The 13,187-nt window shown below is 44.2% G+C and overlaps 1 protein-coding gene across 1 annotated transcript in view; it reads right to left on the bottom strand.

Annotated features, from left to right (window-relative positions):
- Nucleotides 1–2,608: 2,608 nt before the first annotated feature.
- Nucleotides 2,609–13,187, bottom strand: part of LOC106651733 — a gene marked incomplete at its 3' end in the record, with an annotated part of 34,590 nt that continues 24,011 nt past the window's right edge. The window contains exons 4-8 of the mRNA XM_023460704.1: nt 8,503–8,560; nt 7,618–7,699; nt 3,848–3,936; nt 2,868–3,012; nt 2,609–2,790 (exon numbers count right to left, since the gene is read on the bottom strand). Coding sequence (XP_023316472.1) covers nt 2,609–2,790; nt 2,868–3,012; nt 3,848–3,936; nt 7,618–7,699; nt 8,503–8,560 — 556 coding nt within the window. The remainder of the gene's footprint in view (nt 2,791–2,867; nt 3,013–3,847; nt 3,937–7,617; nt 7,700–8,502; nt 8,561–13,187) is intronic.

Genomic DNA, 13,187 nt, shown 5'->3' on the forward strand with positions numbered 1-13,187 from the left:
CAGGTATATGCGTGTGTGTGTGTGTGTGTGTGTGTGTGTGTGTGTGTGTGGCGTGTAATTGCGCGCAGACACCCTCTCTCTCTCTCTCTAGTATATATTTATATATAGACACAACGCGCACTGTACACGAACGCGGGCGAGCATTTTTTTTCATTCCGCGAGCTGCAACGAGACTTTTGTGTGTGCGCGCGCGGATCCATATGCGCGCGCGAGCGCGTGCATACGGTAGCAGAGTCGGTGGTATATATACGTACACATACAGATAGTGCACATAGCGGAACCAGCGCGTATACGGTTATATTATATGTATGTAGAGAGTGAGTACTGTGCTGCACTTATATGCACACGCACATACATACACACGTGAAAAGAGAGAGAGGAAAGCGGAAGTACCTCGACCGCCGTGGAGTATATTGTGCACACACATATACACGAGTGATATGTATTATAGGATCGATGATACCGTACCTATGTGTGTACATAGACACAAAATGTGCCAAAGATCGATACATCATCATCATTATTATTACGCGCGAAATTGCTCGCGCGTCGAGTCGAGTGTAAAGAACAAAAAAAAAAAGGTGTGCACACATAATAATGCTCGTGTCTCTCTCTCTCTCTCTCTACACTCTACTTTATGTATCGGTTACATCGTCGCATCTTCTCTCACTATTCCTGCTATCTATATAAGGGCGTCAAATATCGCTGAGCTTTCGAGCGAGCTCCGCGCTCGACTGGCTATATACCACCACACTGACGCGACGATATTTTCAAGTGCACGTAATCGTGAGAAAGACAAGATATTATACACATATAGAGAGAGAGAGAGAGAGATTATGTATGTGATCCTCGCGCAGTGCAAAACTCTCGAGTTCGCGCGGCTTCCAAGTTTGATTGGTATATAGAGTGTCACAGCAGTGGAGTTGCAAGAGCTGCACATTTTCATATACGACGATGCTCGCGCGTGGTTAATACTCGGGTCCATCCGCAAGTTCGCCTTTGTATCACGGGCATCGTCTATGTGAAATCCACCCCCGCCCACACACCCGTGTGCAAAGTTCATTAAACCTTTGGCTCGTATAATACTGTGCTGTGTGCATCATGCATACAAGCCGGTATATATCTTCCTCGTGTACTCGACAGCACGAAATTACTCATATATACTGCACACACACACAGACAGACACGGTAGCAGCGAGGAGCTTCTGCACCTTTGCAACGTGTCCGAGATTTGAATAATTTTTCACTTACATCGTGCGCCAAATATAATATGCATATATGTACGTGATCTGTATTTCACAGGGCGTGTTGCGCTCTGCCAGAGCGAGAGGGATTATATTATATCGGTATGATGATTCCGCAGGAGATGAACCGAGCCCTTGTCGACTCGAGCGACGAACTGATATCATTATAAACACATACACACATGAGCAGAGAGGATTTTCGAATGAATAATGCAGAGACGTCGGTTTCGTTTTTATTTTTCATTTTTCAAGGTGCGACGTACACGCGCACGATGACGATGATGTTGTTTGGAATATTTCGCGCCGTTCGCGATGAAAATATTCGAGTCTTCGTCATCTTCGTTTTTCACTTATAAATTAACAAACGAGTCGAGAAAATTTCGATTCGATCGGAACAGTGAAAATTTAATAATTTCTCTTTCATCGATTCTTCTCTCGTCTATATGATACATCGTTTCTTCCATTACTCGTCGCTCGATGATAAATTCAACGGCGCGCGACTATCAACGCATTCCATCTAATTTTAAAAGCTTTTCTTATAAAGCAAGAGATCCTACTATATACTCGCATCGTCGTCGGCGAATAAAATTCTCAACAGCTTTTTACCGTGCTTCGCGACATCTACACTCGTCGAAATTAAACATCGATCCTCGTGTACCACTACTACGACTAATCTCTTTTGCCGTCAGTTGGTAAGTAAGTTTTCTGCGCAAAAATAATGTGCAGCGCGGGCGCGCGCGCGCGCGCAAGTACATAATATACGCGATCTTCTCCCGGCTGCAGCAGCCCCGGGGAGGATCGTTTTACGACGAGGCGTTTTATAACTCTCTCTCTCTCTCTTGAACCATTGCCAGAAAACGAGAAAAGGGCCGTGAGAGAGAGAGAGAGCGAAGTAAAGAGACGTGTAATTCTTTTTTTTTTCTCTCATCTTGCCTCCGAAAAACGTATGTGCGAGTTAAAGCTAGATTGTGTGTACATTCGAAGTTTTATGGAGCAGCAGCGGCGCACGCAGAGAGAAGAGAGAGAGAGAGGAGCTCTCAAGTACTATCGTATAACTAAAGCGTTTCTAACCGAAGGTAAGATTAGCCGTGGTGGTGGTGGTGGTTGGCTTTTGCTGCGCTGAAAAGCTCCGCTTTCATCTCTCTCTCTCTCTCTCTCTTGCCCGCTCGCGCGCCGTGCGCGGATAAAAGGCCAAACGAGAAAAGAAAAACGTCTCTTTGTCCTGGACGCAGAGAGGAAAGAAAAAAGAAAAGGAAGAAAATGTCCTTCTTTCTTCATCCTCCTCTCTGTGCGCTGCTGCCATAAATAGCACAGTAGCTTTTGTACAATACACGTATATAGATCTCTCTTCGCCAGGCTCTTACCTTATAATAGGCTCGGGATAGTCGTGCTCTTCATTGACGGCGGACGATGTGGAGCCGCGGGGCGATCTCGGGCCGCCTTCCGGCTCGCCGATCAGCACCTCGGTGCGGCCATTCTGGAATGGACTGCTCGCCCTGCGCTCGGCATTGCGCACGCCGCCGACGACTTGCAGCACCGGCGAGAACTGCAGCGAGAAAAGGTCAAAATATCGATACACGATGCATATCGAAATGAATCATATGTCAAGGGACGATCCTTTACCACCAAGTCGGGATCCTCGAGGGAGCTCGTCTGCTTTCTCAGCTGATTGGCACGCGGGTCCTGCGTCGAGTCCTTGACGATGCCCTGATTGTTGACCGTGCCGTTGCTCAACTTCGTCACGTAGGCAGTGGTCGTCGACCCCTCTCTGTGACAAAAGATGCGCGAAAAAATTTAAATCTCGTTAATTTGCACTATTATTATACGAATACCGATATGTATACGAAACGACGACGCACTCGTGATCCCGCAGTTCTCGCGCGCGAAAAAAAAAAACAACGAGGTCGTTACGTCAGACTATAATGCACACATACACACACGGTGTATAGTAATATGCGAACGCTTATATCTTTTGCAATAATCAAGTGCACGGGGGCCTGCAGAGCTGTCTGTCTGTCTGTTTCGTAAGATCTCTCTTTCAATTTTTTTCTTTTCTTCTTCTTTTTTTTTCGGCTCGAACTCGACCTTGCACGCCTCGCGTATACGTAGTGCAATCGCCCTTGATAGCATTATATCGTACGTAACGTAACGTAACGTAACGCGCGTACGTGCACTTACATCGATTATCGGTACTTATCGTTTCGGCAAAAAATAAAAAAAAAAAAATGATAATCATCCACGCGCCACTCGTTAATGTTGGCCGCGCGCGTAACTATACGACGTAACGCCGAGATATCAAAAGATGAATTTCGTGCTTCTACATATACGTATGTATACGCGCACGAGCTGCCGAGGAAAAAAATGGTTAAACTTTGCAAAAGCGCGCGCGCGACGTACGCCCGGGTATTTATCAAGCCCGCGACTCGCGCGCCAGGAATAATGGAGATAAATGTTTTTTTCCTGTCCTATGTGCTGTGCCGCGCGTATATTATACCGAGTCGCCTGAGCGAGCTCTATCTATATATCGAAGCAGCGCACGAAGGAAGAAAAGTTACACGGCGTGCGGTGTAATATAAATGTGTTATTTATATATGTGTACTCACTTGTCGGCGAGAGTCACGGTGATCTGACTGCTCGTTACATCCTTATCCGTGGCCTCTTCGCTCGTCGACGCTATGCTGCCCTCGGTTATCTATATGCGTGAACGACAGAAAGGAAGAAAAAAATTATTGACACGATTACGTAAAGGCTTCTTCTCTATAGTCGCGCGACGACGACGATGAGTCGGAAATAGTAGGTGCTTTTTTTGCGCGCACGTTTCGCAGTATGTAAACATTAAAAAAAAAAAAAAATCATCCAAGGCCTCCGCTGTACGGAGCTTTTCAGACGCACACACACGCTCAGTCATTACTCTCGTAGCGGCGAGCGCGTCGGGTAATAATTCAAACATCGCGTATATGTCAGTCGGTCGGTGCTACAGAGAGACGATAATATGGAAAATCGTAATTAAACGGAGAGCTGTGCGCGAGTCTAGGAGAGCCGTGTGCATTAAACGCGCGGATGAATGGAAGGATGGGGGAGGGAGGGAGTGTAATTAGAGCCTTTTCACGGACAAGACAATCGATCATAATCGCGCGGAGCTCTCCTTTACGTAAAACATAGCGTACGCGCGTACACGTACGTACGGTACGTTGATATAGAGGCAAACGCAAAAGGATTAGATTATATACGTTTCGATTTGTCCGTATGTGTGCGTGTAGTTTGATATAGACCGAGCGCGATTAATTTTACAATGTATACAATTGTATACCTGTATATGTTATGACTCGGTCGGTGGTTGAAACGCAGTCTCGAATAGCATTTTCGAAGGCTATTTACACACAGACGCACACACACACACACACAGTGAACTAGTAAAGAGAGTGGAAAAAAGGAGAGAGAATCTCGAGTGATGAACAGCTCCCAGAGCAAACAGACGCGCACACCCACACACGGACATAGTGTATTTTTGTGTGCGTGTGTATGTACGTGTGCCGGCTTCGAGTGAAATTAAACCGAGCGAATAAATTGCACATGCACTTTTAGCTTAAATAATATTACGCTCGGTTATAAATTCGGGCCCTGCTTTTTCGGGTGGGTGCAGGGGATAAATTATAAAGGCACCGAGGGGCAGCACCTGCACAACGGCGCGGGGAGATCTTTAGTACCTGCACGTCGAAGAAATCAATTAAACCAGGTTGTGCATAGCAGCGGGATAGGTATATCGTTGTATATATATAGGAACGTGTATCGTTACATCGTAAATAAAAGACGCTCGCGCTTGGCTGGTGGTGGTGTGTTTCTGGTAAATACCGAGGGATTTAGCCCGCGTATAGTATAAAGTAATCCAGCTAAATTCACTTCGCTGTACACGTATAGAGTATACCCGAAATATAGCAGCAGCAGCAACAATAACAATTGCGGCGCCTCCGTCTTTTGTTGCATTGTGTGTGTGTGTGTATTGTTGTTGTTGTTGTTGTTGTTTTATAATTCAATCGATGGGTATAGTTCATATACACACACACACATATATACCACGGCTACCACTGTTTTTCACTATATCGGGGCGTACGGGGAAAATTAAAACGATAACATTCGACGATATTTCACCCGCGGGGGGGGGGGGGGNGGGGGGGGGGGGGGGGGGGGGGGGGGGGGGGGGTCGTGTGCTGTATGTATACTGTAATAGTGCGTCTGTGTGTGTGTATATGCAACACATCCGCTCATTGTTATCGCGAAAGAGACCTCCGACGTCTCTCTCTCTCTCTCTGTACTCTACGTTAATACGCTACGAAGCGCACAAGTTTTCAGCGACGCGGTACAACTGTATATTATATATACCTGCCGGGCTTCGATATCTACGCGTATTATATATTATTGTGAATTTCGATGTGTGTTTCTCTACGTACGTACGTATACGTTTATGCATTTAGCGAGTTTGTATCTGATATTAGAATTTGCGCGAATTACGTATTCGATTCTCGCTGCTGCTTCTATGGCTTTGAGCTGTATAATTCGTGTACAGAGGATAGAGAGAGAGAGGGATGCGAGGAGAGGGACTTGATTAAGTAGTCCAGTCAAATTAGACTCACTCAATGCTATTTCTGAAAAAATTAGTGACAGGACCGAACCGTATGAGATATGTTGGGTCTTGATGAGTACAACGAGTACCTTTAGCTGCGTAACTTTATGAGTTGCCGTTGGGGGTAGGGGGATGTTTTAGAAGGGTGGAAAAATCACATTTTCGCCTCTGTAGCTTTTCCATGAACAGCAATAGAAAAAAATTTTAAATAAAAGTTGTAGCTATTAATTAGACCTTTAATTTGAGCCCAACCACGATCGATTACGTTGATTATTTACCGATAAAAATGCAAAAAACACTCTAAAATTTTTAATTTGACTGGACTATAGGTCTTGCGCTACTACTAGAGCCTCGCGAGCTTTTATTCATTTCGGGGTGATATATGGTGTATACAGTATTTTGCTGCTGCTGCTGTTCGCCAACTTCGAGACGAGAGAGAGATAAATAGAGGAGGAAGGGAAAATGGCATAATTTACGATCGATCCCCTCCGCCCTTCTTTTTTTTTTTTGCTTTGCTTTTTGTTTCAAACAAAGTTTACTGGGTAAAAGAGAGAGACAGACGCGCAGAAAAAAACATCGTAAAACATCCATCACCCCATCTTCGAAAATATCGCACGTACGTTTCTTTTTGCTGCGTCATTTTTTCACTCTTCCACTGAAATCCTCTCCCTCTCTCTCTCTCTCTTTCAGCTGTACGCGTATAGCGAGCTATAGCAATAAAAGAGCAGGCGAAAAAAAAGGATAACGCGAGAAGAAAATCAATTCCCGGTTGCATGCATATATACGTACAGCATCATCCAACGCGATTTTTCCCAGTCCTTTGTGTGTGTGTACGCGTATATAACATCGTCCCGGAGAGCATAAATGGATCTTTGCTAGTGAGAGAGAGAGAGAGATAGAGATTTTCGACCAGAGATATCAAAGAACTCGAGATTTTCTCGTGATTGAACGCTTTTTAACCCGGCTCTAGCCACGCTATACGTATACGGATAAAATGTACTCGCCATTATAATTGACGAGATTACAAAAAAAAAAAAAGAGAAAGAAAAGAGCGTAAAAAAATCGCCCATGGTATTATTTCAACCACACGCGCGGTTCGGTTCAGAGAGCTATATATCCGTGCAGCAAAGAGGAGGAAGAAAAAGGATAGAGAGAGAGAGAAGGATGATTTTGCTGATGTTTCGGAAGGAAAGAAGGATAGAAATGATTCCTTTTATGAGCGACGTGACGAAAGAAAAGCTCGAGGATTATATCCACGCGCGCGCGCGCCTGGAAAGCGCCCATGTTATAATTTTACAGCTTTTTCGCGGGAATTTCTCCCGGCTCTTTTTTATTTTACCTCCTTCGTTGTTCCTCTTTTTTTTTTTTTGCTTTTTTTTTTAATACTTCGGTGCGGCTCTGGAGGGTATGTATGCGCGAAGCGTTACTCGCCTGCTAGGATTGTATAATTTACGGTAACGACAATTCCCAAGAGTGATCGCGAGGCAAGCGCGATTTTGGAGAGAAAAAAAAAGTAATTACGACGTCGTCGATGGATATTTTTTTTCGTTTCATCTTCCATGTATAATTGCGAAATTGTTTTTTTTCTTTCCGTATAACAGTTAATACGAAGCCGCAAGTCGATAGTTGGGGACATTAAAGAGGCAGAGCGATCGTATCGGCTCGTTTTGCACCCAGCCGATAGAAATATAGTCCAGCGCGGGAAAAATTGGCGCGCATAAATAAATAATAAAATCGGCGCCATCGACGTACCTGTTGATGCAGTATAGCCTGGATATCGCGAGGCTTGATTCTCCGCAGTTCCGTGAGCTTTTGCAGTCTCTCCCTGGCACTTCTGCAACACATAAACAAACACATACATACAAAAATACATATTTATATAAATTCTTTCGTATATATACACGTTTAGTCGCGCGCGACCGCTACCATTACCGTAAATATAACACATAAAAGCGGAAGAGTAGAGATAGTCGTAAACAGCGGCGCGAAATCGATTGCTTCTGCTGCGGCGGCCCATCGATGAGCGCAAAATTTAATATAACGAAGGAAAAACTTTTCTCTTCTCTCCCGGCGCGATAAAAGTAGAGAGAGAGAGGGGAATTTTCCTTTCGCAGCTAGACTCTTATGGAGATATATGTATATAATGTTATAATATGTATATATACGCTCTGGTTTTTCTACGTACTCAAGAGTATTATTATCCATTTTAGCCTCCGCGCGCGCGCGCACGCGTATATTATGTATAGCATATACGTATATATTCCGTGAGTGCACCCAAAGTGCAAATAACGGGCTTAAGTATTTTTCATCGGAATTTTCTTCTCGCGCGAGCTAGCTCTGGCTTCTTCTTCCTCCTCCTCTCCTTTTTTTTTATCTCTTTCTCTATGCGCTCGTAAGTATATTAAAAAATAACTCCTTCCCTCGGCGTCGGCGACGACGACGACGACGACGAAGATTGGCGAAATTTTGTAGAAAAAAAAAAGAAAAGAAAAAAAGAAAATTTCACGAGAGCACTAATAATATTCGATTATTATGTGGATCCGCTCGTGAAATCGGTAATTGGATCGCGCACGAGCGAACGTGTATATTATGATATTATTATTATATGTGGAACGAGGGGCAATGTGATAAATTTACCTTTCGACGGCGATGACCCAGGCGTCCTCGATACCTTTGGTGCCCGGCGAATCCAATACTGAAATTAGAAAATAACGAATTCATTATGTTTGCGCGCGGGACATGTTTATTATACCCGATGTAATATTCATAAATAGATCATATGCAGTTGGAATTCGTATATTGCATGTATTATTAATATCAAGCCAAAATTGCATGCGCAGCTGTCTGTATTAACATTTTGATTGGAGAGCAAAACCCAAGAGTTTGATATTTATGTAGGCTGTATTTTTTTTTATTTTTTCTCGACGTTTAGAACCATCGGGTGAATTTTCGTTTAAGGTCAAGGAACAATATTTTCACTTCCCGTCTGTATCTCTCTCTCTCGTTTTCTCCCTCTCGCTAGCTTTCCAACCCCTCGGGGGAAAACTTCGAGTAGTTTTAGTTCTTGCTCTAGTTCGCGCGCGCGTTTCTGTCACTTATATACATAGGTACGTATATATAGAGTATCACCTATAATCTATATTTAAATGTGTGTGCATGTATCCGTACATACATGTGTATGTGTGTGTGTGTTTGCTCACGCATATCGAAATGAAGGGCAGCGGCAGCAAAAAAAAATGTAGAAGAAAAAGATAGCAGCGGTGAGTCAAAAAAAAAGGAGAAAGAGTTTTGTTTGAATTTACATAGTTAAAGAGTTGTACATTACTCAGATATATATACCGCACAGTCGGAATACATTTCAAGCTCCTGCGCTGCGAAGTGAGTCAGAGAGAGAGAGAGAGAGAGAGAGAGAGCTAGAGAAGGAAATATATAGAAAGAGCGAGCGCGGCTTAAAGTCAATTGTTGCCTGTGTGGATTTCGGTCGGCCAAAAGAGAGAGAGAGAGAGAAATATAACGAAGCTGAATATTTTACATGTCCCGAGGCAACAAAAGCTCGTGGCCGCGCGCGCAAGCACACACACACACATACACGAGCTTTATACGTATATATGGTAGCAACAATGGAATTACGATTATACCGATTTAATTTTCCGGTACGGTGGGTTATAATACACATTTAGCAGCATATATATAATAATAATATAAGAGTAGTCGGGTGCACACCACTGCAAAATGAACAGTATAAACGTCACACGATGTTACGAGAGTGTTGTTAGTTCGGGCTGGGGGGAGGGGAGTAGCCATAAGTCAGAGCGCCACACGCACCCACACACAATTAGCGATACCGGCATCGTCGCGAGCAAGAGTAGGAGGAGGAGGCGGAGGATCATCTTCGTCCTCGTCGTCGTCCTCGTCGATGAATTTGATCGAGTCGAGATCGAAGTGCGCCGCCAAATCGAGCGGCTTCACGCCGTTAATCTGCTGCTGTTGTTCCTGTCGATGACGATCCTCTTTTAGGGGAGGACACGACGACGAGACGACGAGGGCGGCCGAGCGCCAACTCGAGACGCTCTGGGCCGTGGGCGATTTGGGCCGCGACGGCGGATACGAGCCGTCCTGGCCGCAGCCGCCGCACCAGGATATCCGATGGAACAGCGAGGACACGCGCGATTTACGACGGCGACTCGCCACCACCGCGAAATCGTCCAGAGTTTTCACCCGGACCATCGTGTGGATGGAGAACGTGGATGATGTCTGCTGCTGCTACTGCTGCTGCTGCTGCTGTGCGTGGATCGACGAGAATTCGAGCGCACCAAGTTTTATGTCGTGTTTTTTGCTTCGCACTTTGTATTATTGGACATCTCCGCACTTGCACTAGCGCTCGCGCGACGACGACGTTCGAAAACAAGAATCAATTTTCATGTCGACGCGTGTTCAGTGGTTGCGCCTCGGCATAAATCCGTGTGTACAAATATTTTATACGCAGAGCTAAATTCATACATCGAGAAAACGAAACAATTAAAAATTAAGAAACGAATGGAGAAAAGGCGCTTTATCCTGGTAGAAAAGCTCAACATCGATATTGCCCTAGTGACCAAAAAAATGTCCATTCAAAATGTTTGGATTATTTTTGGCGATTTTCCTATTTAAAATTATTTTACTAATGTTTAATTCATTGTAAATGATCGGAGAATGAAAATTTAATTGTTTCGAAAAAGATTTAGACCAGCTTTTAAGCACTTCCACTATCATAATAAATATCACTTTGAGATTTCACCACTAGATGGCGAGTACCTTTATGTCTAAATCTACAAGTGGAAAAGTAATGATAATTGCATAAGTAAAATCACGTTTCAAAAAAAGAACATGTGATTTCCATACTTGTGGTGAGTATACGTCCGGTTCTAATGGCTCCTTTATGCCCAAGAAAAGTTTTCGCTGGGCCAAAAACTGGCCATAAAATGTCGAGCATTTCTACTACGACAATACGGCGATCTCTCCAATCGGCAGAGAAAATTGTTCTCTCCAAAGTGTGTAAGGTGTGTCCGATATTGTATATTACGAACCGAGAGCCAGTTCTGCCCGATACGCTACTTAACTAGCTCGAAGAAGGTGTCAAGTTATATATCCGTGGACTGCCTGAGTATGTAGTTGTGTCTCGTGTCTATGTGCGTCTGCGTTTGAGGTCAACAATTTCGCCTCGAGTTATAGAGGTGTGTGTGTGTGTGTGTGTGCCTCGTACGTATAAGGAGAGCAAAAGGGCGGACGAGAGTGAAAGAGCAGGAGAGAGAATCGAACGACTCGAGCTGCTGCTGCTGCTGCAGCAGCACACCGTATTATAACACACCGGAGATAGACTGCTCGAGACACAACATTTATACATTAGTTAGGCCATGCGCCCCGAGACTCGCAGAGAGCTATATAATGCCCACACGACTACTACTACTACGGCTGCTGGTGCAAGTACGACGCGACTGCGACACAACCAAATGCGTGTCTATATCTCTCTATACGTCGGTGTGAATACGGTGAACGAGCAAAGGCTGTGGGGAGAGATACGCACGCGTGTATATTTAGATTATTCACATGTGTATATCACACACACGCACACATTTACACACAGAGCGAGAAACCGGCGCATAAGCAGGCGTTTGATACGTGTGATTTTATATATTATACACATATAGGTACGCGGAGGAAGCGAGTAATCTCTCGAAATAATTCCAAATATTCTGCTACTCTCTCTCTCTCTCTCTCTCTCTCTCTCTCTCTCTCGCAGCTTTATTATATCGTGAAAAGTCGAGCCGCCCCCCGCGATATAATCTCTCTCTCGGCTGATGCAGTTTTAGGCCGGTTCGAGAGTTCGACTATTTCCGTCAAGTTGAACCTCGCGGTATATCGTATTGCTTCCTTTTCTTTTTTTTCGTATATTTATAGAGAAATTGTATTATTAGGACTTTTTCGTGCTCCGATTTTTGATAAGTGCAAAAATGGTTACATAAATCCTCCCTCTCTCTCTTTCTCTCTCTCGGGGCCTTGAGAATATTTATCGAAACCCGTATAATATACGCACGCCAAAAACCAAACCGAGAAAAAGAATAAATTATTAACTCGCTTGGCTGTGCGCTGTACGCACTACTACGTAAGAGATAATGTCGCGGAGAGAAAAAAAAACGACAGAAAGAGAGAGAGAGAGGAGTAACAAAAACATTTATTAAGCGCGTAAAATGTGGTACGGTAGAAGTAGCAGCAGCAGCAGCCAACGCGCGAGTGAACGGGAAAAATATATTATATCCGCAGCTTCGCGCAAAATGCAATTTCGGGATAGTTTTCTAAAGGAAACAGGGAGTGTGTGTGCAGAAGGAGGATGCGGGGGGAGGAGGGTGTCGTAGATGCGTATACGTGTCATTAATCACTCGTGTGCTGCTGCTGCTGCTGCACATGAGAGTAGAGAGACACTTTCATTCAACAACAACAGCAGCAGCAGCAACGCGGACGACTGCAAGTAGACCGAAAAACGTCGACAAACTCTCATTAGCTAAAGGGACTCGTGTGTGTCTGTATATGAGCGTTGCTGCTGCTGCTGCAGCAGTCGTTGTTGCTGTTATTGTCGTTGTCGCGCAGTCGTGTGTTGTTTTGTGTTCGCGAAAATGAATGCGCTCGCGCCAGTCACTCGCGGGGATATGTAGTGTAACGTATATATTATTGTTACATAGTATATGCGTGGTACATACTAGCGAGACAGAAGAAGAAGAAGAACATTTTTCATCGAGAGAAAAATATCGCACACACGTAGACAATAATTTTTGTGTTGTTTCGTTTTGTTTTGCTTTTTTGTGTATCGACGACGACGACGGCTACATCGAGGAGAGAAAAACTAATATTTATAAATGCGCGGCTCCCCCGTGTTTACGCCGGGATATGAAAAGGATTATATCGAACGAAACGATTGTGCATCGTCGAAATATCGCGTGTATACGAACGCGAAAACGAGATGTATAAAAGCTTTTCAATTATCGTCTCTCGCGCGCCCGCGTAATATTTATTATTATCCTATGTACTTCGGGTGGCCCGATTCGTTTCCATTAAATACCAATTTTCGTCGCATTAAGAATCTATAATATACAATGCTGCTGTATACACTTCGACACTGCGCGCGAGTCGCACGCGTAAATTTAAGCACGTAATTATAATGGCACATATACACACAGACACAAGCACGGGGCTCTTTGAATGATTAAAATACACGAAAAATCCTGCACTTTGAAAATTATCGCATCGACTTTTTGATCAATTTATTATGCACATCCTTTTTTTTTTTT

This window comes from Trichogramma pretiosum, unplaced genomic scaffold (assembly GCF_000599845.2).
Source record: "Trichogramma pretiosum strain Unisexual culture from Peru unplaced genomic scaffold, Tpre_2.0 scaffold126, whole genome shotgun sequence".
Lineage (NCBI taxonomy): Eukaryota > Metazoa > Arthropoda > Insecta > Hymenoptera > Trichogrammatidae > Trichogramma > Trichogramma pretiosum.